The sequence below is a fragment of the Rissa tridactyla genome, chromosome 12 (genome assembly GCF_028500815.1).
Source record: "Rissa tridactyla isolate bRisTri1 chromosome 12, bRisTri1.patW.cur.20221130, whole genome shotgun sequence".
Taxonomy (NCBI): Eukaryota; Metazoa; Chordata; class Aves; order Charadriiformes; family Laridae; genus Rissa; species Rissa tridactyla.
The window spans coordinates 3,713,163-3,737,579 of NC_071477.1; the positions used below are offsets into that span (position 1 = coordinate 3,713,163).

General features: G+C 46.3%; 1 protein-coding gene across 1 annotated transcript; it reads right to left on the minus strand.

The window, feature by feature from the left end:
• Window positions 1-849: 849 nt before the first annotated feature.
• On the minus strand, window positions 850-23,101 carry CHRNA4 (cholinergic receptor nicotinic alpha 4 subunit). Its single transcript, XM_054218322.1, has 6 exons — window positions 23,028-23,101; window positions 21,616-21,767; window positions 18,203-18,247; window positions 18,004-18,113; window positions 6,822-8,202; window positions 850-984 (listed from the first exon to the last, which is right to left on the minus strand). Exons 1-6 carry the CDS (start codon window positions 23,086-23,088, stop codon window positions 859-861), a joined length of 1,875 nt encoding a protein of 624 aa, XP_054074297.1. The 5' UTR covers window positions 23,089-23,101; the 3' UTR covers window positions 850-858.
• Between the last annotated feature and the right edge of the window lie 1,316 nt (window positions 23,102-24,417).

A 24,417-nucleotide genomic window follows, 5' to 3' on the forward strand; every position in this document is an offset into this window, starting at 1 on the left:
GGTGGAGTCTCCAACTCTGGAGACATTCAAAACCTGCCTGGACACGTTCCTGTGTAACCTGCTCTGGGTGACCCTGCTTTGGCAGGGGCTTGGAGGAGATGATCTTCAGAGGTCCCTTCCAACCCTATGATTCTATGACACTCTAAAGTGCTACCCATGTGGTATGGATCTTAACCCCAAATCCTCCCTTCATTCGCATGGTCCTTACTCAGCTATGGGCCCTATGGCTTCTAAAGGCCATTGGCCAAAGTAAAATCTGTCCGTGTAAAGACTGCAACTGCTGTGCTAACGATCACTGTTGGTCCCAATAGGGCTGAACCACCTCGAGCAATTCTTTCAGCCTTTCCAACCTCTCCGTCTCTACCAGCTGACCACAAAGCACATCCCGCACAGGCATCCCACATCTGGAACTTTATTTATAAAATGAGTCATACAAGGACACACAGTCCTGAACCACTTCAGCTTGACAGGGTGAAATTACTAGGCAGGGCACGCTGAGACCTCTGGAGACAACTGGAGCTAATTTGCCAGGGGCTGGTTTGTAGGGGCGAAGCCTCGTTATGTGCTGCTGTAGGGAACAAGCTCGTGTTCTTACATTGCTGAGTATATGCCAATGAATGCCGCCATGCTATGTACAGACTTTAATAAGAACTTTTCCCCTAAATTAGATGGAGAAGATGAAAATGTCTTGGCAAAACGACACGACCTCGGAAAGTATTCCCAGAGAGTGCTGGAGCAACTCAAGTGCGGACACGCAGTAAATTATTCAAAGGGCTGCCTCCATTCCTCTGCTCCTCTCCTTCCAGGTGAACTAAAATCCAGGGGGTGGGATACACTCTCTCCCTTCTGGGGGTATATTTAGATCATTCCTGCCAGCCACGGTGGGAGGAAGAGACCAACAGTTCCCAGCAAACACACAATGATGAACATCCAGAGGAAGATCCGGTCAATGACCATTGCGACGTACTTCCAGTCTTCCTTCACCTGGGAACACAGAGAGGAAAGGCTGATTATTAACATTTATTTGAGACTAAAACTTATGAAGACTATCAGTGCTTTACTCCAAAATAGGATATTTTCCTTTAAGTCCAGAGATAGGAGGGGAAGGTCTCGTGACGTGTAGTGGGCCTATATGATGGCAAAGATTTATTCTATCAAATGCTGATGTGAGAGACAGATTCCCAGACTGCGTGGGTGTGCATGTGCAATTGCAAACCCTGTTCGCAGCTCCCCAGGGATGACAAATGCCTGTGGATGATTAAGCTCATCTGCACGCTCACAATCCCGTTTTCCACGAGCAGCAGCTGTAATTGGGTGTGTAAATGAGGCAGCGATTCAAGCTGGGGAGGGTGGGGCGAGGGGGAAAGAAATTACCCCTTTTCCCATGCTTGTAAACAGATTTGCTTAGAGATTAACGAAGCCAAACTCTTTCTGCGAAGGGATTTACAGCTTTGGGTGAGTAAGCAGTGAAAATGAACCAGCAAATAAAAATAAAAGTGATCTTGCTCGCCTTGCTTTTTCCCCACTTTTGTCCTGCTGTGGGAGGATTTTCCAGCCGTTCCTCTCTGGGGAGGTCTGGTACTTATTAATATCATCAGGCAAGAATTGTAAATGGCTATTTCATTAAGTAAGAAACCACATACATATGAAAACCTCTTTTATGACATTGCTGTTATTAATTTCTTTCCCAGGGAGAGGACTGATCAGATGGCAAAGCTTTATTTGTTACGACTGTACCCATTATGATTTCCTACAATGCACCACTTGGTGAAGAATAGACCCCGAGGGCTGAAATTTGGCACGCTGCCTTGCTCTTTAGGGAAAACATCGCAGCAGGAGCCAGCTCAAACCTCTTCGGTGGCCGTGATTGCGGCAAGGCGGGAGCGTGGTGGAAGGAGAAGGAGGTGGCAAAGCCAAGGCTGCGCTTTGCTGGGGCTGTTTCACTGCAGCATCCAGTCCCTGACCATGAGTAAATGCTGCCTTCACCCTGCCCAAAGCCGCCGCGTACACCGGGCTGCAGCACCAGTGGAAAGCACAGCGCAATAGTAACACAACACTGATGGTACAGGCCTTATCATCCACAGACCTTAGGTTTATTTTAAAAAGAGATAAGAATAAGCGAGTAGCCAGAATATCAGGTGGCAGCTAAAACGTGATTCGTGGGAGAACTGGCTTGATTTTATATTTTTTTCTTAAGGATTTGCTGATTATGCTGAAAATTTATGTTGGTAAAGGAAGTAATCCAAATATCAATGAAATAGCCATTAATAGCAGATGGTGTTTTGACATCAGGTATAACGGCAATTTCAGGTCCTAAAATATTATGATCTGTCAAAGAAGCGCTGAGCACTAGACAGTGACTCTGGAAACTCACCTTGAGTCTTGCCTTTCTTCATCAGTCACAGATGCAGCACTAAATTTTAACTTATGCCTCGTGGGTGGTACAGAGAAATCACGGTGTGTCAGAGAACATAAAACCCTGGCTTCTGTGACCCATGCCATGACATTTTATTGAGCTAAGAGAATCAGTCCTTGCAGGTAAGGTGTGCGCATTTACCTCCTTTTGGCATGCTGAGCCCTTCCTAAGCTGTTCAAGGATCTTCCTATGTGTTTGCAAAGTACCTGTCGTTATTCTGTGCCTCAATCAGTCAACGTTCAGCTGAAGCAAGACCAGTAAAGTGAGATCTTTAACTACGCCTCTCATTATTTGCCATGTGGACTGCCTGGTTAGGCATTTAAATCATTGCTATTGTTCCAGCTTGTTGGCTCTCAGGAAAGTAGCTTTGTAAACTGGGAAATGAGGCACGCACTGGAGGACATACCATATTCTCACATAATCTGTGCTCCGAACAAATCATCTTAAATTTCAGGAATATCTGAACATTTTCAAAAGTGTAAGAATTGGTTAAATATTTTCGTGCAGTGGATAATTTTGTTCCCTTTAAAAATAGCACCAAGTTAAACAGGTCTTTACTATTCAATAGGCAGAGGGAAACAATTGAGGTTCATCCGGAAGCTTCTAATCTTATTGGGGGGGGAACCATGTTGTTTTATGGTTGTACAGCCTTTAGCACATCCATCTATAATTAGGGCAAGTAAAAGGAATAGTGACCCTTGAAATCAGGAGGAATTCTCTCATCCCAAGGATGCATCTCAGTGGATAACTCCCCTTGGCTGCACATTTTCTGATCCATCCAGCACTTGCTGAGATTTGGAGTGAGTCCCTGATGCTTAAAATTCCTGGTGAGAAGGAGAGCTAAGCAAGCTCTGGATGATCGTGTTTATGGGATTTGTGTCTCATGATGTAACCAATGTGTGAAGGAAATCTGAAACTTAGCATCTGATGTCCAACTGCAAAGCTGGATTGAGTAAATAGGGCCCCATTCTGGCAAAATAAGCTTTTTTGAGTGTTCATGCTAGTAAAACTAAGTGCTAGATCACACAAAGAAAAGAAATGGACTAGGTGAGTTTCTTTTTGAGAAAAGAAGGGGGAAATGGGAGAAGTGGAACAACTTGAAAAGTTCAACAGAATTTCGCTTGCAAATGTAATGCTGTATGCACAAACACTCAGCCCATCTTGAAAATGACGGCTGGGAGTGTGTCAGATGTTGGCAAAATCGATATCCAGCTCCAGACTGAGAGCACAGAGGGGTGAAATTGGAAATTACGGGGAGACAATGAAAAAAAAAAAAAAGAGGAGGAGGAAAAGAAAATTACCCGGATTTTTTGTTTTGTTTTGTTTTGTTTTCTGACAGCACTGTAGCATTTCCCTGTGGTCCAGCACCTCACGTGGAGCATGATCCGCAGAGGCCTCTCTGACAACATCTACGGAGCTGCCAACATCTGCCACCCCAACTCCTGAGCTGTATTTTGATTAGTTTTTAAGAAGCTCACTCAAAACTATTTTTGGGAATGGATCAGGGGCAGGAGCCAGCTGACTCCGCCACCCACAAATTCCTGAAAAATGGGGGAACTTGCGGCTTCTCCCTGGTCCAGCTCCGTGCGGGTCCCAGCAGTGGGAGCAGAGCATCCTGCCCCAGGGTTTGAGTGGAGGGTGGAGGTGCCTTGGTGACATCCGATTGCCGGGACCCGGAGCCTGCAACCCAGATTAGAGCGGTCCCGCATGATTTTATTGTACTTTGTTAAAAATAAACCGGTGAGATTATCCTGTGTTTCCTCCCCCTCAGCTACATTCTCTCCCGTTTTATTTTTAAGCTGTCTTCAAAGTCTTCCTATTAGAGTACTCTGGAGGTGCACGCAGGCACGAGGACATCAAGGCTTTCCAGACGGTGCTGTTGGTGTCTGGTTATTTTGGCCCGTGTGTGACACGCAACTTATTTCCCTTCTCAGTCTGTAATTAATTTCTAATGGCATTTCTATCATACGCTGAGACAGACAATCCGGTCTTGCATTTTCCCCAGCGTACGATTGTGCTTGCATTGTTTGCAGGTATGTTTTTGTAACAAACAACTGCCTCTTGCATTTCCCATTTTCTCTTTGCTGAAGCACTTAATTAAACGAGCTATTTACTTTTAATTTAGAAGCACTGCCCCCGTGGCAATGGTGCTTTAGGAAAAAAAAGACAGGAACTTCAAAAGCAGCTCTGTTCTCATTCTGGGAAGGTGCATGTCTCTGAAAATATTACCCAAGAGACAGCAAGTTGTGTCTCAGGGGCTGCAGCTGCATCAGAGGTGCCTGCTGATAGATTTGTCGAAGACTTCCATGAAGAAATGCCACAATTTGATTTTAAGATGAAAGCAAATTTCCAAGTACTGATTTTTCCCCAATAAATTCTCATTTTATTGGATCAGTTCTGCTCGTTACAGTAAATTTCAGTTCCAGAAGATCATATTTCCTTCTTCTTTGTCGTTGCCACCTGGAGAAAAAAAGTGTGCTTTCCCACTTGGCTTTACTTGGGTCCAGCCAGAGAAAATAGTACAGCCTCAGACCGGGGTGAGCAACTATTCCCCCAAAACTGAAAATCCCAACTCTTCCCACGGTGCCAACCACAGCTGCTGTGGAAGAGCAGAGAGCTGTGGGCAGGTTTGCAGGCTCCTCCTGGGGAGCCTGGTGCCTCGGTGGCCCTGGGGGTGACCCTTCGCCACTCATCGCTGGATGTTTTCCTGGCGTCTTTGCTCGCGGGCTGCGCTGGCAAGAAGTCTGGTCAGAGCCCTCAAAACAGTTCCTTTTCTTCCGCTTTTGATGTTTAGTGCTGTAAATAGCTTTCTCCTCAGGATAATCGCTTCATTTCAAGAGGGAAGAGTAGTGGAAGGTGTAAGAAGAAAATTCATGGCTTCTGAAGACTGTTTTCATTTTAAAGGAAGTTGCAATCATGGATTAAAATGAAAGAACCCAAGACATTCATCGACTCAGTTCTTGATGATATCAACAAGCTTAGCAGAAAGAGAATCAGTTGAAATGGGAAGTATTATTGGTGTGATATTCTTTCATTTGCACCATGGGGACACAAGCGAGTAAAAATCAACTGCCTTCCATGGGTTTCCTTGTGATTTTTGCTTGGAGGAGAGGGCAGAGTTTAATTCCTGCAGTCCTACCGTGCTTGTGAAGTGCTTTAGCCCTGCCAAGAGTGCTGAGCTGTCAATGAATGAAGACGTGGATTCACAGCCCATCTCTGCCACAGATTTGTTCTGTGACCTTGAACAGGTCACCTCATCCCTATATTTTGGCTGTCACTCTTCAACATGAGGAATAAACAGTTACTTCCTCAAAGGGATGTTGTGAAGTGAAATACATTAAAGAATGGAGGCCTCTCAAACTACGGTACCAAAGAGTATACAAATGGACAGTAGCACTTAATCTTTTGTTGCTGCTGCTAAGTGCTCAGTACTGTGAAAAATGCAAATATAAAGACACTCTTCATGCCCAGGAAGTCTTGCATAAAAGCACTATGACTTGCATTGACTCTAAATGTCGAGAAATCAAACTGTAAGCACAGCTGGAAAAGTACCTTTTGCTGACAGATCCCTCTAGGAAAAGCTAGATAAGATTTTTCTTTAGCAAGAATACTAACTTTAGGTTATCTTGTCGCTTCCTTCGTTATGGCCATAATTAGCTAGCACACTGTATCCATAGTATTGCAGGGGAAGACCTACGAGAGGTGTGAAAGGACGTGGCATTTGTACGTGCATCACCATCTCCATTAAAAGAAATTCTTTCAGCATCTAATTTCCTTCTCTATTTGTAGCCATATTTACCCCTTCAGAGTAAGTGTGAAATTTGTCTGTCCACCCACCTTCCTGCGCAGAGCCAACTGCGCCAGTGGAAGTTCACTAATGAGGAATCGCATCACGCAGAGCTAAACATACCCTGCAGGGTCCCCACACTACTACGCGCTTCCCACATCCACAGCCTATTTTGGGAATTTGCTTTCCCAGGCTCAGTAGCCAGAGTCAATGCCTAATAGAAAACAGGGTGTGAATTCCCTGTCTGACAGAGGCTTCTCTGTAAAGAATGTCTGCTATGTTCCCACCAGTTGACTGCTTTTTGGGTCTCTCTCTCACAATCTTAGCTGCTTCTTTCCTACCTAACAACAGCTTTACTCCTGTTTTCTGATGGAGAATCCTATTACTCTAGAGCACCCCTGAGCATGGACTCCTTGGCCCACATGTCTGCCAAGACCCCAAAGACAAACTCTCCAGCTGTGCCTATAGTGGCCAATATGTTCAAAAGCCACAATATCAGGGGCAGCTGATCCTGCATCGTCAAGTATATGCTCCGTATAGCCCCCAGGTTTAGCAGGGCTTCCTTATCAGACAATTTTTTACTCACCCAAGGAGAGCAGGCTAAGTTAGCGTACTTACTGAGAAATCCGCATCTTCTGCTCGCAGGTGGTCTGCGATGTAGTGAACCCCTTCCACTGCCAGCTTCAGGGCTGGGGACATCAACAGCAGATGTTGCTCTTTGGCGCTGTGAGTCTTGCTCCCTTGAGCTGGTGCGCCAGCTGCCTCGCTCTTTTTGCATTTACACTTGCACTGAGGGGGCTTGTGCTGGGGCTGCTCTTCATTTAGGTGGCACCGCTGGGATGCTGGAGAGCCAGTGGATTGGCCATTGGTCTGGGAAGAGTCCTCTTGCAGGTAGCAATACTGGATGCTCCGGGACCTACAGCGGATGCTTCCTTCCTCTGCTTTATTGGGGCTGTACATCTGCTGAACACTTAGTGATCTGCCTTTCGAGATGGAGGTGGTCTGGGTGTCACTCAGGAGGTGGCGTGAGGGTTGTGGAGAGGAGCAGGTCACCTGTACAGGCTCTGGGTGCAGCACAGAGTACTGCCCAGAAGGGGACTTGCAGAGAGGCTGAGGCTTGGCTGGCTCCTCAAGGTGGGCACAGAAGGAAGATGTGGGTGACGGCTCATTACTCTGGGGGCTGGGGGAAGACGAGGTAGTGAAGTTGGGCTCCACGTCGGTCTCGGACCAAAGCCTTGGCGTGTTGGTTACTTTGTGCATGGATTCAATGAGCTTCTTGCAATTGTCTTTCACTGTGGAGGGACGTTTCATGAAGAGGAGGCGTGGGACAATGTCAAGGAAGATCCTCCTCACCCAGTCAGGCATCGTGTGGGTACGCGGGGAACGATGATGCACGTTGAGCACGAAGACAGTGATGATGATAGACAAGGTAACAAATATCATGGTGAAGAGAAGATACTCTCCAATCAGGGGGATGACTAAGGAGGTAGAAGGAATGATCTCTGTGATGAGCAGCAGGAACACAGTGAGGGACAGCAGCACGGAGATGCACAAGGTTATCTTCTCTCCACACTCGGAGGGCAGGTAGAAGACCAGGACAGTCAGGCAGGAGATCAGCAGGCAGGGGATGATCAGATTGATTGTGTAGAACAGTGGCAGCCTCCGGATAATGAAGGAATAAGTTATGTCGGGGTAGATCTCTGTGCAGCATTCGTATTTCTTGCTGTTGTAATTGCCCACGGCGTTGATGATGACCCATTCCCCACTCTCCCAGTAGTCCAGCTGGTCCACATGACTGTGCATGCTCACCAAGTCTATCTTGGCTTTGTCATAGGTCCAGGAGCCAAACTTCATTGTGCAGTTTTGCTGGTCAAAGGGGAAGAAGGTAACATCGATGCTGCAGGAGCTTTTATAGATAGCAGGTGGCATCCATTTAATCCTCCCATCATAGAAGAGGTGGGCCTTGGTGAGGTGGGTGACTGCAAAGTCACCGTCAGCACTGGGGAGAGACAGAAGATAAGAAAAGACTAAGACTTCTCTGGGACTTCTAAACTCTGTTAAAGAAATAGGATATTTACTGCCTGGCTTCCAAAAATGTGCCTGGGAGATGCAAGATGTACATCATGTGCTAACACTGGATCCATCCACTCTATCCAGTGGTTTTTTAACTCTGTTGGCTTATGCAAGCACTGAATTTGCACGCGAATGTCAGCCCTCACCTTGCATAAGTCAGGTCCTTGAGGTGAATGTACACAAGTTTTCCTCGAAGCTGTCCCATAAATGCCCTGGGAGCAGTTTAGTTTGCTTTAGAGAGGTGGGAGAAATCACTATCAAATAGTGTGGCTGTGGGCCCTGCAGAATTAATTGTGACAGCTGCTATAAATGACATGGTGTTGGGTAATCATTCAGTCTCTTACATGAAAAACAGCAAGAACATCCTTTTAATAGGAATAATGAAAGTTAATCTCTTGATTTCCCAGTCAGGAAGAGAGCTGTCTTCTTTTATGGTGTCTTCTTACAGGGACTCTCATTTGGGGTCTGTGTGCTGATATAAGATAAATAGATAACAACTCAGGATTTTATAGCAGAAAGCCATTTTGCAGGCAGTTAAAAAGCCGTTGCATAAACAGCATTTTTTTTTTTATTTGGATCTACTTTTCTCAGCTGGGAAGTGTGGGAAAAGTGCACTGTTTTCCAGCAGCATTGTGCTGTGAACTCATGACACCATCTGCTCCCAGCTCGTCGTGGGGACTGGGATACAAATGAAGGAGATGAAAAAAGGCAACAGGAGAGGCAAGCGCACTGGGGATTTGGGGGAAGAAAGGCCACGGGGGAATGCCATGCTCGGTCTTTAACAGTGTTGGAGAAAGGAGGGAGGCTGAGGGACTCTGGGGATGGGATGCCCAGCCCTGGAGCCAGCCCTGTCCTCCAGCTGCCTCGGCATCACCAGCCGCAGCTCCGCTCCCTCCTCACCCCCACGGCTCTGCGACTGCACTTCAAACACAGAACCTGCCACTTGCCCCAGTGCGTGGAGGCCACAGAAAAAATTAGCTCATTAATAGATTCAATTAGCAGAGAAGGTAATTACTACCCTGCATGGCCATGCCATGCCCTGTTCCTCCCCTGCTCTCAGCGAGGAGGATATGTGGATGGTGACAAACTCCACGTCTGAGGCCAAGTCCACAGGTATCTTCTCTGGAGCAACATCCTTCCCCCAGGCAGCGTCTGCAGCATCCACAGCCTGGATTTGTGTTAGCCTACACAAAGAGGCAAAACTGAAGCATTCAGAGCTGCAGAAGTGACATATCTCCTTGTCTGAATAATCACCGCGATGGAGGCCGGGTGTCTGAATCACAAAATTACACCTTCACCTGAAAATGAGCCAAGCCCCTACATCTGCAGCCTCTTTGTGCAGGGGCTGGCTGAAACCTCCAGCCCTCTCTCTCCCTTGATTGCTACTTGCAGACAGAGGGTTTTGGTATCCTTGGACAGTCATGTCCTGATTAAACACCCTGGTTCAAGCAGTCTTAAAATGCGTGTGAGCTTTGGGTCCAGCTGCAATTTCTTTTCATCCTGAGCAAAATGTCTGTAAGGTTGAAATCCCAACAGAAAAAAAAAAAAAAAAAAAAGCAGGTGGAATCTGTTTGTAGAGCAATGCCCTCAAGTCTAGCTGCAGGAACAGAGAAAAGAGCATCCGAAAAGCAGGGAGGGAATTGGGGACCGTCTTACACACCCGGCTTGAGCTGCCGCGGAGCTTGGGGACACGGAGGGAGAAGCCCGTTGTGTGATGCCGAGTGGCAAACGGCAACGCTGCTAAACAAAGGGGAAGCTGAGCAGGGGAGGGAGAGCTTCCGCTAAAAACTTGAGATGAATTATTCAAGGCTGGTACGGGTAGAAAGCTCTCTGCTCCTGCCCAGCCCTCCCGGCTGGAGCCCATCCAGCCTACAGCCACTTTCCCAGCAGTAGGCAAAGTCCCTCGGCCCCGCGCTGCTGCTTCAGCGCTCAGATGTGCCCTGACAGCAGCCGTACAGGGGGGGCACAGGGGTCCCACCTCTCCTCTTCCTTGCCAGCAGCAGGATAAACAACATGGGGATGATCTGGAGGGGGCCCACAAGCTGCAGAAGGCAGAGAAACTTCCCTAAATTCATTTCTTCAGGAGACCATCCATTAATTCCTATGCAAAAGGAGAAAAAAGCTTTCTGATATTTCCTCTTGCCCTGGGAAGCATCCTCGTCAGTCCGTCACCACCCTGGCTTCCAGAGAGACTGGTGTAGTACTGCTCATTTTGGGAAAACATGGCAGGATCTGGCCCTTGGTGAGCTGTCGTGGCTGTCACGATATCGGAGCAGAGGTGGCACACGTCCTCAACCCCAGGATCACAGCCCAGATCTCCGTCTTTTGAGACAATTTTCCAGGTTGGTTGAATGAATGGGAAAAATAAACTCAGAATTATTGTTCGTGGTGGATGTTTAGTACACTTTTCTTTGTTTCTATACTGAAAAGCCTTTGCTCCTTGTGGCAGATTTTGGAAAAACAAAAGCACACAAAAGGACCCAGTGCTTTTTGACTTCTGAACTGAACTTTTTCTAAAGCTTTAACATGTCTTTTTTTTTTTTTTTTTTTTTTTAAAGACAGGAAAGCTAAAAATACGTATAAACCCAGACTGCTGTCTCAAAGGGATCAAGGCAAAACCACCGTGTTTTACCACGATTCAAATAAAAGCCAGCAATGCCAATGTAGCGTGCACCCAAACTCCTTTCTTACCTCTTCTTTCTTAAATCTAATTTACACTCTAGGATCACTTACTTTGGATGAAAACCATCTTTTCTTCGTCCTGCATTTTGCCCACACTACAATGTGCCTACACATTGTAAAGCCAGATTGAGACATGGAACACGCACAGCAAGTGACGGTCCAGTGTTTGCGGTTCTCAGTGGTTTTCTTTCTAAATCTCGATAGGAATTTGGAATCCAATTTTGCATTTAATGAGATCTCTGAGGCATGATTAAATCGTTCATTAATGGAACAATATGCTTATAATTGGACTCATATTACAGAAAAGGGATAATGAGCATCCACTAGTGTTTCCCTTCTTAGGTAGAGCAATGCGTTAGTGGCTGAATAAATAACACACGTGTGTGTATTTCCTTTTGAAAACTGCTGGAAAAGAACATGAAACCCTTGCTAAAAATTCATCCAGGAACAATAATAATTCACGTAATAATTGTGTTTCATTCCCAGAAATGTCTTGTCTGGTAATTTTGCACTCTCTGCGTGGCGAACCACTCTCCTCTCTTCTACATGTAACCAGTGCGATGCTGCAGATATTGTGTGGCAATTATTTCCATAATTGATTTGATTCTTTGATGAGGAAGATATTTTTTTAATTGCTTGCCTAATAAACCCAGCCTCATTCCAGGTCCTCTGGCTCACCCATTATTACAAATAACACTGGCACTGTCTCCCAGGCTGGGTGTTGCCTGCAGTGCCAAGGCAGGAGTGAAACCAAGAGCAGCATTACTTCTTGCATTTGAATCATAGAATCTTCATGGTTGGAAAGGACCTTTGAGATCATCGAGTCCAGCCATACACACACACACACACAAACACCCAAAAAAAACCCAACAACAAAAAGCCAACCTACAATCTCTGCCCTTCAGAGCATGAGAGTCAACTAATGACTCTGAGGAGCCGTAAAACACCTTGGGATCCTCCTGCTTCTCCCTCACCAATCTGCCAGGGCTCTGAAGTAATTCCTGACTTTACTGGGCGTGTTTGAACTTCTCATTGCAGTTCAATGGAGAGATATCTGAGGAATTTGTGAGCAGGGTGCATCAGCCAGGCTGTCGTACATAGGCTGGATCCAAGCCAGCTCTATCGTGCGAAGGTAGTGTTCGCAGTTGTCTTAACCCTTCCTGCATACATATATTTTTGCCTCCTTCCCCAAGCTTACCACCCACACTGGACCTTCAAGCATATGCTTACTGGGTTGGAAGCTATGCTTGCTGGCGCCCTGCCCATGTGGGGTGAATCTGGAGACGCCTTCATCCTGGGTGAGGCTCTCATTCTGCTCCTCTTGACCTGAGAGAGGGAGCAAATAAGGTCAGCGGGCTGCTGACAGTCTTCCCAAGCCTTTCTCCAGTCTCCTCCAAGGGGTGAAGTTCAGGCGATTGACTGCAAATTAAGTCTGCAGTAAGAGATTGGGGAAACCCTGCTTTCTGGTGGAAAGCTTTGCTGTGGGAAAACCCATTCCCGGCCAAGTTGTGCCGACAGCCCTGGCTGCATAACGTGAGTATTTCCTTAGACAGGAAGGTGGGAGATCTGATATAGTGGGACGGAGAAAATCTGCAGTCATTCCTTTGTAGTGGTAGCACATTTTCATCTCGTTCAGTCTAGATCACCGTGTTGTGACAGTTGTCATCAAAAACCGTTTGGAAGAAGCAGCGAGTGCAAGGTAAACATCACAACAAGAGCTTGAGAATTAAGATAGTCAGGCTCTCCTGATTACTCTGACCTGACAGCGCAAAAATCTGACAGTAATAAAGTACTGGAGCTCTTCTGTTTTCATGTCAAATACTACAATACACACCAATAAAGAGAGAAGACAGTTGCTTATTCCTTTGCCAACGGAAGTAGCGCTGCAGTGTTCTGCAGCCTTTGATTCCTCATTTTGAGAATAAAGGCCGCTCTTCCAAAATCTTCTAAGTTTATAAGGGTTCAAGAACGGCATTGTTTTACTGGCAGCCTTCAACCGTATTTCATTAAAAAGCTCTGCTGATGGAGAATCTTTTCTTTTTTCTTGCCAGTTTCTATTTTCCCTGCAGTTGGGAGATACATCATCTCTCAAAATTAAATGTTTTCAGAATGCATGTAAATGAGGCACACATTTATTTTAATTCCTGATGATACATTTTAAATCCAAACAGCGCTTCTACAGCCTGAAAATTAACTATCTACGTATATGGATATAGCTAGAATGTCCTCATTTAAAGCATTTTTCATTGAACAGTAGTAACCAAGACAAATTGGAGTTTCAAAGGCCCTTTAAAGAACATACCCTGCACCCTTTTGGTAGGCATTAAAGAGGTGTTTCTGCAACGTTCAGATCAAAATCCTCTCCAAAGGCAAATCAGAGAATATTTTATTTAGCTATTGTTTCGTGCTACCAGAACGATAACTACAAATTCACAGGTTGGAACAGACATGTGGAGATGGTCTAGTGCAAACTCCCTGCTCAAAGCAGGGTCAGCTACAAGAGGATCGGGACCTTCTCTGCTTGGGTTTTAAATATCTCCAAGGTCTTGGCAGCTTGTGTACACAACAGAGGTGTCGGTCTACATCTCGGATACACAGATGGGGGTGTCTGTGCACCAATGTGTACTTCTGTAGGTCCCATCCCAGCTTTTGCTTGCTTCAGATGTTTAGAAATCATTGGTGACTGAAATTTTGATCATTCCTCACTAAAACAGGCATCTGTGTCAGAAATGGCTGCGCTACACTGATGAAATAAGCACAATTTTCTCAGAAGGCCTTAACAGTGCTAAATTTGTGCATTTTCCTTCGACTCTTCCCTTTGCCAAGCATCCTCATCAGCATTTAGTAGGCAAAACTCCAGCTTTGTCCTTAGCATAATGGCAGGAGAAGTTCTTGGACACTAACACAGCAACAGCCCATGAGAGCGATCCCTCTTACAGATTTCTATCAATTCCTGTATTATTGGATAGAGCTTGGCAGCAAACCTCAAAGGCATCTAGAGGTATAATTCCTCTCCAGAAACATAGTCATTTAAACTCCCAGAAGAATCGGGAAAGCTTAAGTGTGAAGTGGTGATTATGGGCCTATAACAAGTACAATCTGGTGCAAAAATGACATGATCTGCGCAAGTACACGCTCACACACAAAGAAAAATGTCAAGAATGTTTCCGATATTTTAAAGGTTAGACCAGGGCATATTTTGGTATTTCTCCTCCAAACAGCTTTGGGATGAGTCAGGAAAACAGAGTTACTACATAACTCTCAGTGGCTGCAAACATCATAGTATACTTCAAAACAACAACCTGCTATAGTATAGTCCAGAAGAAGTCTTTGCTTATGATTTTCAAAAGCCGGCTGCCAAATGATCTTCTAACCCAGTCCGGTAATCCTTTCTGGCCATATTACCACCGGGTGAATTCCTCAAGATGTTTTCTGCTCCTAATTACAGAAATTTGTATTTGAATTCCCTTAGTGTATGATCTTGTCTTTTATTCTTTTTTTTTTTTTTGGTGACTATGGAGGCTAAGGCAGGGATTTCTTTTTGGAACAGCCAACACCAGAAAATATTGAGGAAAAAAAGAAAATTTTGAAGTCTGAATGTTCCCAGTAGCTTCTTACAAACATCAGGATAGAGAAGACAAATGCTATCATGACTATCCAGGTGAAAACTAGCCAGGGAAGCTCACATTTCAAGCTCTCTGTCTGCCCATTAGGCTCAAGGACACGGTCTGGTATTCCTCTGGGCAGCCTTTAGCAGTTTCAGGGGTTTCTCCTTGGAGTTTCTATATCGTGTGGGGTCTAAATGGCTCAACACAGTGGGGATAATAAAAAAAAAAACCATAAAAAAAATTGAAACACAGCCCCGAGGGCTTGTTCCCTGATTAGACAAAAAAAAACGTTTGTTTGGTTTTTTTTACTTTAAATATACAAAGGAAAACTGAAATGTACCATTCATGAATGGGATAATAAGTCAATGCAGAGGATTAGATAATTCATTTATAAATGATTTGGTGGTGTCTGAAGAGCCTTTACAGCCTCAGATAAGGAACAGCTGGCCGCCTTGGCAGAGGAGGAGAGGCTTTGTCGCTTCACTATTAACTCATATTCCTCTGTTATGCATATGTTTTGTCACATCTAGTAGAAACTATTTACAGAGTCTCGGAACATATCTCATCAAGCCCGAAAATTCAACAGCATGTTAATTTCCCTGTAGGATATTAATTTGGTTTTAGATTCCTTATGAATGTTGACAACTACATATACTCTCTAGGCCAAACCAGCCAGTTTACTGATTTAATTTGAGCCTCTCGAGTGGATAAATGGAAGTTTTTGACAATAATGAGCTTAGATATGAGAACAACCTCACAACAAGGGGTTAGGTTTCCTTAAAGATGTAAATCTTCAATCAATTTAAATTTCAGCATTTCTATATGTACCCCAAGATGAAAATAAAAGAGGCATTTGTATAATCTCCTGTCCAGAAAGTCTTTTTTCCAAAGGATACCATCCCAAGCAGAAATACCACACTTCTGCCAGAGCATGTGGTAATAAATAAATAACTCGCGTTCAAAAGCTTGAACAGTGCGAAAGGCCACGCTCTCTCTGCCACCAAGGTCTCTGCACACAATTCTCTTGCTCTTAGGGATCCAGAATTCTGTGCATGTGCTTTAAATTCCCTCTAAACTATATATATATATATATATATAATTTATATGTACAATACGAGCCAGAGTCCTTGTTCACATCACCCATGACTAGCCACTGTATTTCCAAAGCTTTTCTTTCTGAAACATTTCTAGTAGAGATGCCCACAAAGAGAAACACTGTCGGGTTCTGCAGTTGGTGAGCTGCCATGCAGAAGACCCTCATCTTGGTGTCCCACCCTGCTGCAGGTTGTGCCTTGCATGCATTGCATTTGCCCTGCCTTGCCCTGCAATCCCTAAAAAACCCATGAAAACTGATTGTTAGAGCAGTGCAACTAAGATGATAAATGACTGCAGCTTCGGATGCGTTTGATAGGAAGTGAGACAGAAGAGAGATGTATATCGCAGGGTAGAAAACAGTCTACACAAGACTGTATGAAAGAGCATGGGCAAATATAGCAGTAAACAGATATGGAATTAATGGAAAACCATTACTGACTGGCTAGTGGTTGGCGCCTACATCCATGTTTAATTCATGGATAAAGTAACCAATTAAAAATGCATGATAGACTCATGACAACCGACAGAGGAATGCATGATTATGAATGGTAAGTATGGATAAAGGGAGAGAAGCAACTTGGATTTCGGTAGCTGGGGCACGAGATCTCCCCGCCTGGAAGCAGGTCCCCAGTACAGTTCGAGTTGCTGTCTGCCATACCTCCCTGCAAGTCAGCCTGAGCCAGGCAATACGGCGGGCAAGGCTGGAAGCCTCACGCTCCAGAGGAGGATGAGGAGGACATTCTGGAATAGCTGCTGTGGCCAGCAGATCAGCAGCTGCTCCCTGGAGTGGCTCAAGCGATAGCGGCGGTGAACTGGGACAGCAGGGCAGAAGGACAGAGCCTGCAAGGGGCAGAAGCCAAAGGCTACCTAGCTCAGAGGTCTGGGTGCCCTCTGGGTCCTGCTTTCAGCGTGAAGTCCCAAAATTTCTGGTACACAAAGGGAGACTGAGGCTTCCTTCTTTAGTGCTAGGGCCCTCCTCGCGTGAACCACGCTCGTCACCCATGGTGAGCCAAGGGAGCAGGTGCAGAGGTGACACAACAGGCTCTCGTGTAGCAGCAGTGCCAGCAAGCGGGTGGTTTGAACCACAAAGGTCCCACAGATGGTGGAGATCTGTGTAGCACTGTTTCCTTTGGCACTATGGTCCACCACAACAATCACCAGAACCTCCAAAAATAATAACCCTTACCATTGTCGTTAATTAAGCAACGAGAAGGACAAGGACATTCATTTTTTTTTCCTGTGGGAGCTGTGAACACCTTTCTTGGCTGCAATGTGAGGTACTTGTAATACAATATTCATTCTCAGAGTGTGTCCCTGTAGGATAGGAAGGTCCAAGTGCCTACGAATTAGTCATTCCCATTGGTCTAATCTCTGAACGGTGCTATGTGAGGATACAGTGATTTCCAAAAGGTTTGCAATCATTCCACACCGCTGAGGATCAGAGACCAGCTAATGGGAAAGATAACAATCTCCATAGTCTCTAAAGCTCACAATCACCTGGACAGATTCCTCCCTCAGTCGCTTGTTTTTTTTTTTGGAAAACAAAAGCAAAATCCTATCAAACTAGAACCAGGCAACTGTTTACTAAAAACGAGCCTGGCTTCTGTTGTGAGTGTTTTCCCTGAGTGTTAGCCACATACAAAGATGGTTTTTTTGATGCTTGCGGCAAGTGTTTTCTCTGGAGCCTGTGCTGGGGAGGGAGACAGGGATATCCTGCATCCTCGGAGGCTGGAGAGCTCTGGTGTGATAAGCTAAGGAGAAAACAGTCTCAGCACTTGGACAATCTTTCCAAGAATATCAGCAGGCTCCAGAGGAAAGAAAGAAAACAACCACCTGCTCCTTAGGAAACGTCCATACAAGAGGGAGATTTCAAGCATTCGGAATCAGGAACAAATACCAATTTAAGAATAATTCTAGAATGGTATTGGGCTGACCTGAAACTACTATTTGTAGACATGCAAGCCAGATGTGTTTCAGCATATTAAGCCCATCCTCAGTAATTGGCTTTTCCAGTTGATGGTGATGAGTGAGGGGAGAGCTCCTTGGTGAAATGAAGCTGAAGAGGACTGAAAGCTCAATTCCAGCTGAATAGTGTATCTGACGTGTGAAGAGAAAACAATACCCACATGCCACGCAAAACTTGCTGTCCAGAGAAAGGATCACTAGGAGAACAAAGCCCCTGTGATGAATGTTAGTCATGTCACTTGAGGCACGCCTGGGACAAATATTATGAGAGTCTATACGGAATTCGACCACAGAGAACAAAATAAGGAGAAACAACTGCAAGAAGCACCTTGACACCGTAGGCAGAGAAAAATTGCAAGAAAATTGCTCACACTCACTTGTTGTACAGAACAATGTCTGGCCTCCAGATGAGCTCTGAGGGGATTCGGATGGATGTGACATTTTCGTATTCCTGGGGGTCCCAGCGTAGCTTGTAATCATGCCACTCCTGCCAAAAATGAGGCGGTTAAAGCTGGGAGAGTTCAGATTGCAAAACCAAAAAGGAACATGGACAAGCACACATTTTGGTGCACCCACCTGCTTCACCCACACGTTCGTGGTCATCATTTGATTTTTCTCATCCTGAAATGCAAGATCAGATATTCGTTACAGAAGCAGATGAAGCAGCCCAAGGAACTCATTAAATTTCTGTTAATTGTACTTCATTTCTGTAATTACAAATCACCCCTGCAACAAATGTAAGTTCCATCTTGGAAATAAAAAGCAGATGTTTCTGTCATTTAACATGGGACAGGGCACAGCTGCCTGTTACGACTGAACAGCTGAGCCTGCACCTAAGCAAGCTTGTGAGCAGACGGACTTGAATTTATTGGGATTTTCCTGGGTGCTGATGGATTCAGCCTAGGATGATGGCGACAGGCAGAGGAAAGCTCGGCTTTGATGTGACCGCTGAAGGAAGAGGAGTGCTAGTATATATCGCCTTACTCACACGTGTGTGCGTGGATTACAATGCTCAGCTTCGTCTGCAAGTAGTGTTTAGCACTTCTACGGTGAAACGTTACCCGTGAACACGGGTCTGGAAACACGAAGCTCAGCAGTGTTTCTCTTTCTACCAAATACTTTGAGCACTATGGATTGGCTTTTCCGAACAAACCCAAGCCACTCTGCTGACACGTAACCTTTGGACAGTCTGGTGTATACCCACGCTGCAGTTGGTAGACCTTTTCCTAACTCTAAGTACAAAGAGTATGGAAAGGTAGAACTACGTATATACTTTTAAATAACGAAAGGCAGACACAATGCTGGCAGTACTGTAGCAGAACTAATTACTGCTTGCTGCTTGCCTCGCATGCTGCTTACAACCCCTATGCATATAACCAAGACTAATTATGTGGGGCAGAGCCTAGTCCTGGTCTGATTTAAGTGTCACACCAGAGCTCAGAGCTTATTTGTGTGTTTGCTTCTTTTCTCTCTTCCTTTGGTCTGCCATCAAAACCAGCTCAATTGACAGGGCTCATTTGGAAGCAAACTGCTCATCATTAACCTCACTCTTGTGGCAGTTCAGCATTAATTCTGAACGTTAAAAGCCAGGAGATTCATGGCAGAGCTATTATTCCTCCCCCTCGCTCAGCCTCCTCATTGCTGTTGTGGCAACAAGGGTAAAACCTGACCAGAGATACCCTCGTCTGCGGACTAGGGACCAGAAGCCCATGGAAGAAGGAGGAATACAAGAAACATTCAAATGAGCAACAAAGAAAGGAAAAAGCAGGGCTGCTTCCTTGGTTGCAGGTGAGAGATGAGGAATGCCAGTGGAGGAGGCTGCCATGCCCTGGACCAATGCTTGGCCATCTGCTTCATTTTGTAATTCAAGCATCTGAGGGCCTCTGCCACAGTCCCTGCTCTGGGGATCCCAGTCTCACAGTTGCTGCTCTTTACTGGAATTTTCCCCTGTGGGTGGTGCAGACCCTTGTGGAAGCTCCTGCCTATCACTACCCCTGGGGGCTCTGCCACCCTCCTGACCCAAGCAATGCGGGACTCTGGTCCCTTGGGTTTGTCGCGTAGGGGGTTTGCAACGTGCTAATGACCGATTGCCTCCTCCGTCTGCACGGCTGCCTTCTCCTGCGTGGAGCCAGCCCAGAGGGCTGATGGTGGTGTTGCACTGCCTGGCCTCTTTTCTCAAGGTCACCACAGCACGTGAGGTCCTGCAGAGACACAGGCTTAGGAGCCCAAACCTGTTCCTCAGCGGCTGCTCCTGGACACATGCTTGATCCCTTACCACTTCTTTCTGGCTCAGAGAACCCTTAGCACACCAGGGTGAGGTAAGGACAGGAAGGGATGTCGAGTTCCACATTGATTTTTGTCCCCCCCCCCCCGCCCCCTTTTGTCAGCAGGAGCTGGAGTTTGAATACAGCTCTGATTTCTCTTTCAGACTTTTTGTCGTTGGGAGCCGAACGTCGAGTCTAAAAATTGCAGCGGGGTTTGCACCAAAACAGTGTCACTGTCGGGAAGGGGGAGAGACAGCGGAAGCGCTGCGGTGGTGGCAGGGGGTGTCAGCAGTCCCCGACCACACAGACTGGGGATGAGAGCTCTCCTCCAGTCATACCCACTGGCCCCAGCACGGAACTGCCTGCTATTGGCACTTCTAACCACTGACATGATTTTAAGAAGATTAATTCTTCTTAAGTAAACTGGGAAAAGCACTATGAAGCAGGTGTATCGATCCCATCCTTCCACGATTCAGCAGCTGCATAATGGAAAGTCGCTCTCATGCCTCCACAGACACTAATGTCTCATCTTTAGTCTTATCAATTATTCAGATCAGAACTGTACAACTTCAACATTAGCAACTGCAAACAGCCCCGGATCCCTCAGGCTGACGTAAGAGAGAGGAGGGGAATAGAAGACCATTTCTGGACTGCAAAGCTGGAAGCTGATGCCTTCTGCACAAGGAGATGCCACTCTCTAGCAACTAGTGTCTGATTGACCACCTCCCGCACCACCTCGGCTCTGTTTCCTCTGCATCTCAAAAATACCCCAAAATATAAAATGTTGTGGAGAGTTATGGTTGTCCCACACCAGTAATGTCTTCAAGTTGAATTACACTTTCTATTATCACCCCATTTACTCTGCCACACAGCAATACAGTACATAAATACAGTAGAAAATGATGGAGATCCTCCAAAAGCGAGGCTGATACTTGTTCAAGAGATGTGTATCTGCACAGACACACTGACCTGGGAAGCGTTGCCTGCAGACAGGGACAGGAGAGAGAAGCACGTGGAAGCAAGATCTGCACAAGCTAGGAAGCCTGTGTGTGTGTGTTTAACATCTGCAGCCCTGCAGGGATCTCCTTTGGGTTCAACACTTGACCCCAACGCACTGTGATAGAGTAATCCTTTAAATACCATTTCAGTCCACATCGGTCCCGAGTGCGAACCACTCCGTTTTGTACACGGCATATGCAGTTTGCACACGTGTAACTTCTATCTAAGCAAACATTCAGAAACAGTTTTCCTGTTAATATCTGCCAGATTAGCTAAGAACCCTCAAAACTTTCATTTGCAGAAAGCTCTTCAGGCAAGCTGTCTTCCAGGGACGCGTAAACCACTGTTCCTGCTCGTGTAAATTAGTGTTAATAATTATGGCTCAAATTCCAAATTAGTTATTTTTTTTTTCTTATCCTGGGCTCTCTGGCGTTACCAATTGCTCCACTGCTCTGATGTGATCAGTCCCACGGGTTTTGATAAGGAATTTGGGATTTTGCCTATACTAAACAAAGAATGAAGGATCCACTTTGATGACCAGCTACTCACATGAGTCATCCCTCGTTCCAGCAGAGCTTTCTGTGTGATAACAATTCTCTGCTGAGGGCAAAGTCTTCCCAACCCAACCCTGCGTCAGCCAGTAAAACCTGCGTGCCCCAGGAGCCTCTCCCTGAGCCCCGACCCTGTTCATCTTGGCCATTTGTGGCACAAATGGGTTGCACTTACAACATCGATGAGCTGGGCAATGGACAAGCCGAAGCGGACGAGGACCACATCAGAAATGTTGGCGACGGGGCGGGACCACTTGTTATAACCAGAGAAGAGTTTCTTCAGGAGACGCTCCTCCGCGTGGGCTCGGGTTTCCACGTGGCTGAGGGCTGCGGGGAAGGCGTGGGGCACAGCGGTGTGAAATGCGCGTGGCTCCAGGCACCGGCATAGCTGGAGCCTTCTCCGGGAGGGGACCCTGTGCTAACCCCAGCGACGGGCAAGTAGGGACACATGGGAGGGCGATGCCACCTTGGTGACTTGCCTCCCCGCTACCCCAAGCTTTGCCTTGTATTTCTCACCCTGTTCACCCACCGTAGCCAATTCCCAAAGTAGGATTTCCTTTGCAGAGCAGGATTGGTCTGCAGAAAGTGGGGGCATCAGTAAAAGCATTTGAAAAACACTATCTGGGCCATTCCGCCTGAATCTGGTTTAATTTTTATGGCCACTTTGTGGCAAGTTTCTAGCGCTGAAGTCTGCAAGCAGTAAAGAGGGATGCTAAAAGGGCAAGGCAAAAACAAAAAGGCAGCCTTCTGCTGGGAGCTAGGGATTTTGGATCAGATTTACACACAAAAACTGGCACCAAATCCATCAGAAAAAAAAAAAAGAAGGCAGACTGAAATTCAGCTTTTCAAAAACCTTCATAGCTGGTCTTTCACAAAAACGATGGGTGAGGAAGAGGACGGGGTAGAGAACAAATTGGAAAACAGGAGCGCGGTTTCCCTCAATAATGACTTTAAAAGTTGGAGGCTGCAAGGAGCAGCCCTGACCCTGCACGTACGCTACGGGAACCGTCGGAGGTGCCTGTTGGTTATTAAAAATTAAAGCCACCTTCCTTCCAGGGGGCTGCCAGGGGAGCTGCGCTCCTGTGCCGGCTGCACGGAGGCATCCTCCGACAGGGACAGGGGGAGAGGGAGCCAGGGGCTCTCCCCCCATCCCTCCTGGAATATGGCTCCTACTTAGTCTTCAGCTGCCCTGGATTATACAAAGGGAAGCATTAGCTGAGCGCTGGCTGTGCTCTCCCCAGCCGGAGCTGTAGCCCGGAGACACATTAACACACTTTACTCAGGGAAGAAAAACCCAGGCAAGAAGCAGGATGCTGAGCCCCTGCCTGTGTTCTCCCTCCTGTCCCCTTCCCCACCGCGGCTTTAACCCTTTCCCCATCAAATCAAGCAAGGAGCAGAAAATAAAGACAAAGCATTGCTCAGTGGAGGCTGGTATTTAGGGGACCCGCAAGGATGGGGCAGGAGGATGTAGGAGCGGGGGAAATTCCTCGCTGATAGGGACCAGTCGTCGCAGCATGCCTTTGAGAGGGCTAAGGGAGAAAAGAGCTAAAGAGCAGAGCAGGGGTAGAAAAGCTTTCTCAAACTTACCGGGGAAGACGCTGGCACACAGCAGGAGGAGGAGGTTTCCTTTAGACACAAGAAATCCCATTGTGGAGCAGAGCTCAGGCTCTAGTATGCAGAGTCTCCCGTCAGGGCAACTTTTCCTCTCTGAGTCTCTGGATCCTCCAGCTTCATTCCCCTAAACTCCTTTCTCTCTCTCACCTGTCTCTGGGAAGAGATAATAGCTGGTGGTTTGTTTGGTTTTTCTTTGCTCTTCTGACTGATTTCCAGCTCTTCCTCCTAGAAGGATGCTCTTCCCTGGGACACAGATGCAAATATACTTGCAAGAGATGCGTGAAAGCAGAAAGCTCCTGTAAAGAGACGCGAAATGCCCAGCCTGCCTGGGCTCTCCTGCCTGCTCCTCTCCCCTTGCCTACGGGGCGCTTTGGCTGCTCGGTTTATTTGTTGCTGCTGCTGTTTTCACCCTTCCCCCAGCCCTTTGGGCAGCCTTTGCTCAGATTCTGCTGCTGACGGGCCACCGATGCCCACGCCAGCCCTCGGTGGAGCAGAGAGGGAGCACAGTATGTTTGTATATTTAATGTAGTTAGACCTGCCCACCTCCCGCTGAGGAGGAGGAGGAGGAGGAGGAGAGAATCTGTGCTCTCCAGCAAACAGGCTGCCGGGAGGAAAACTTTTAGCATGAGAAATAAAGGGGGAGATCCAGAGCCCAGCTGCAGCCAGAGGTGGTGGGTATGGGGCCATCTGGGACCTTTATAGCACCTGAAGCCCAAACAGTTCTTAATTAATGGAAGCTGTCTGTTTAATCTCGTCCAAGCGCTTTTCAAAATCACTCCTGTAGATGAACAGGGTAATTAGCCTGAGAGATATTTCTGGCCTGGGCATGTGTCTCTGCTGTCGACAGTTGTTGGGCTGATGAAGCTGCCCACGAGAATGGGGCTCTGCTCTGCTCGGTGCTGCACAAACACGTAGTACAAACACAAATATTAGTCTCTGCCCATAGGCAACATGCAAATCAAAGGTAGACTGAGTCAAGAGGTTACTTGAATATATCTATATACTTGAACATACCTTAAAGATACCACAAATAACTCCAACGAAGTCCTGAAGGTTTTTTTGTGGAGGAAAAGATAATTCCTTGTGTTAGCTGGAATTATCACTCCAGCCCTTCATCTCGCATCCCTGATTCCTCGCACGGGAGACATGGAGTAGAGCCCTCTCTGTTTCATTTTAAAACTAGCTTTGATATTAACACAATTACTTCCACACGGGTAGCAAATGGATTTCTTTTTCAGGCAGGGGTAATTTTGCCAGCTGCAAAATTAATCAAAGTCTGTTCTAATAATACTAGCTACATATTTTATGTATAATAATTTCCCTACTCCTGAAGCATCTCAAATATCTTCCAATATAATAGATT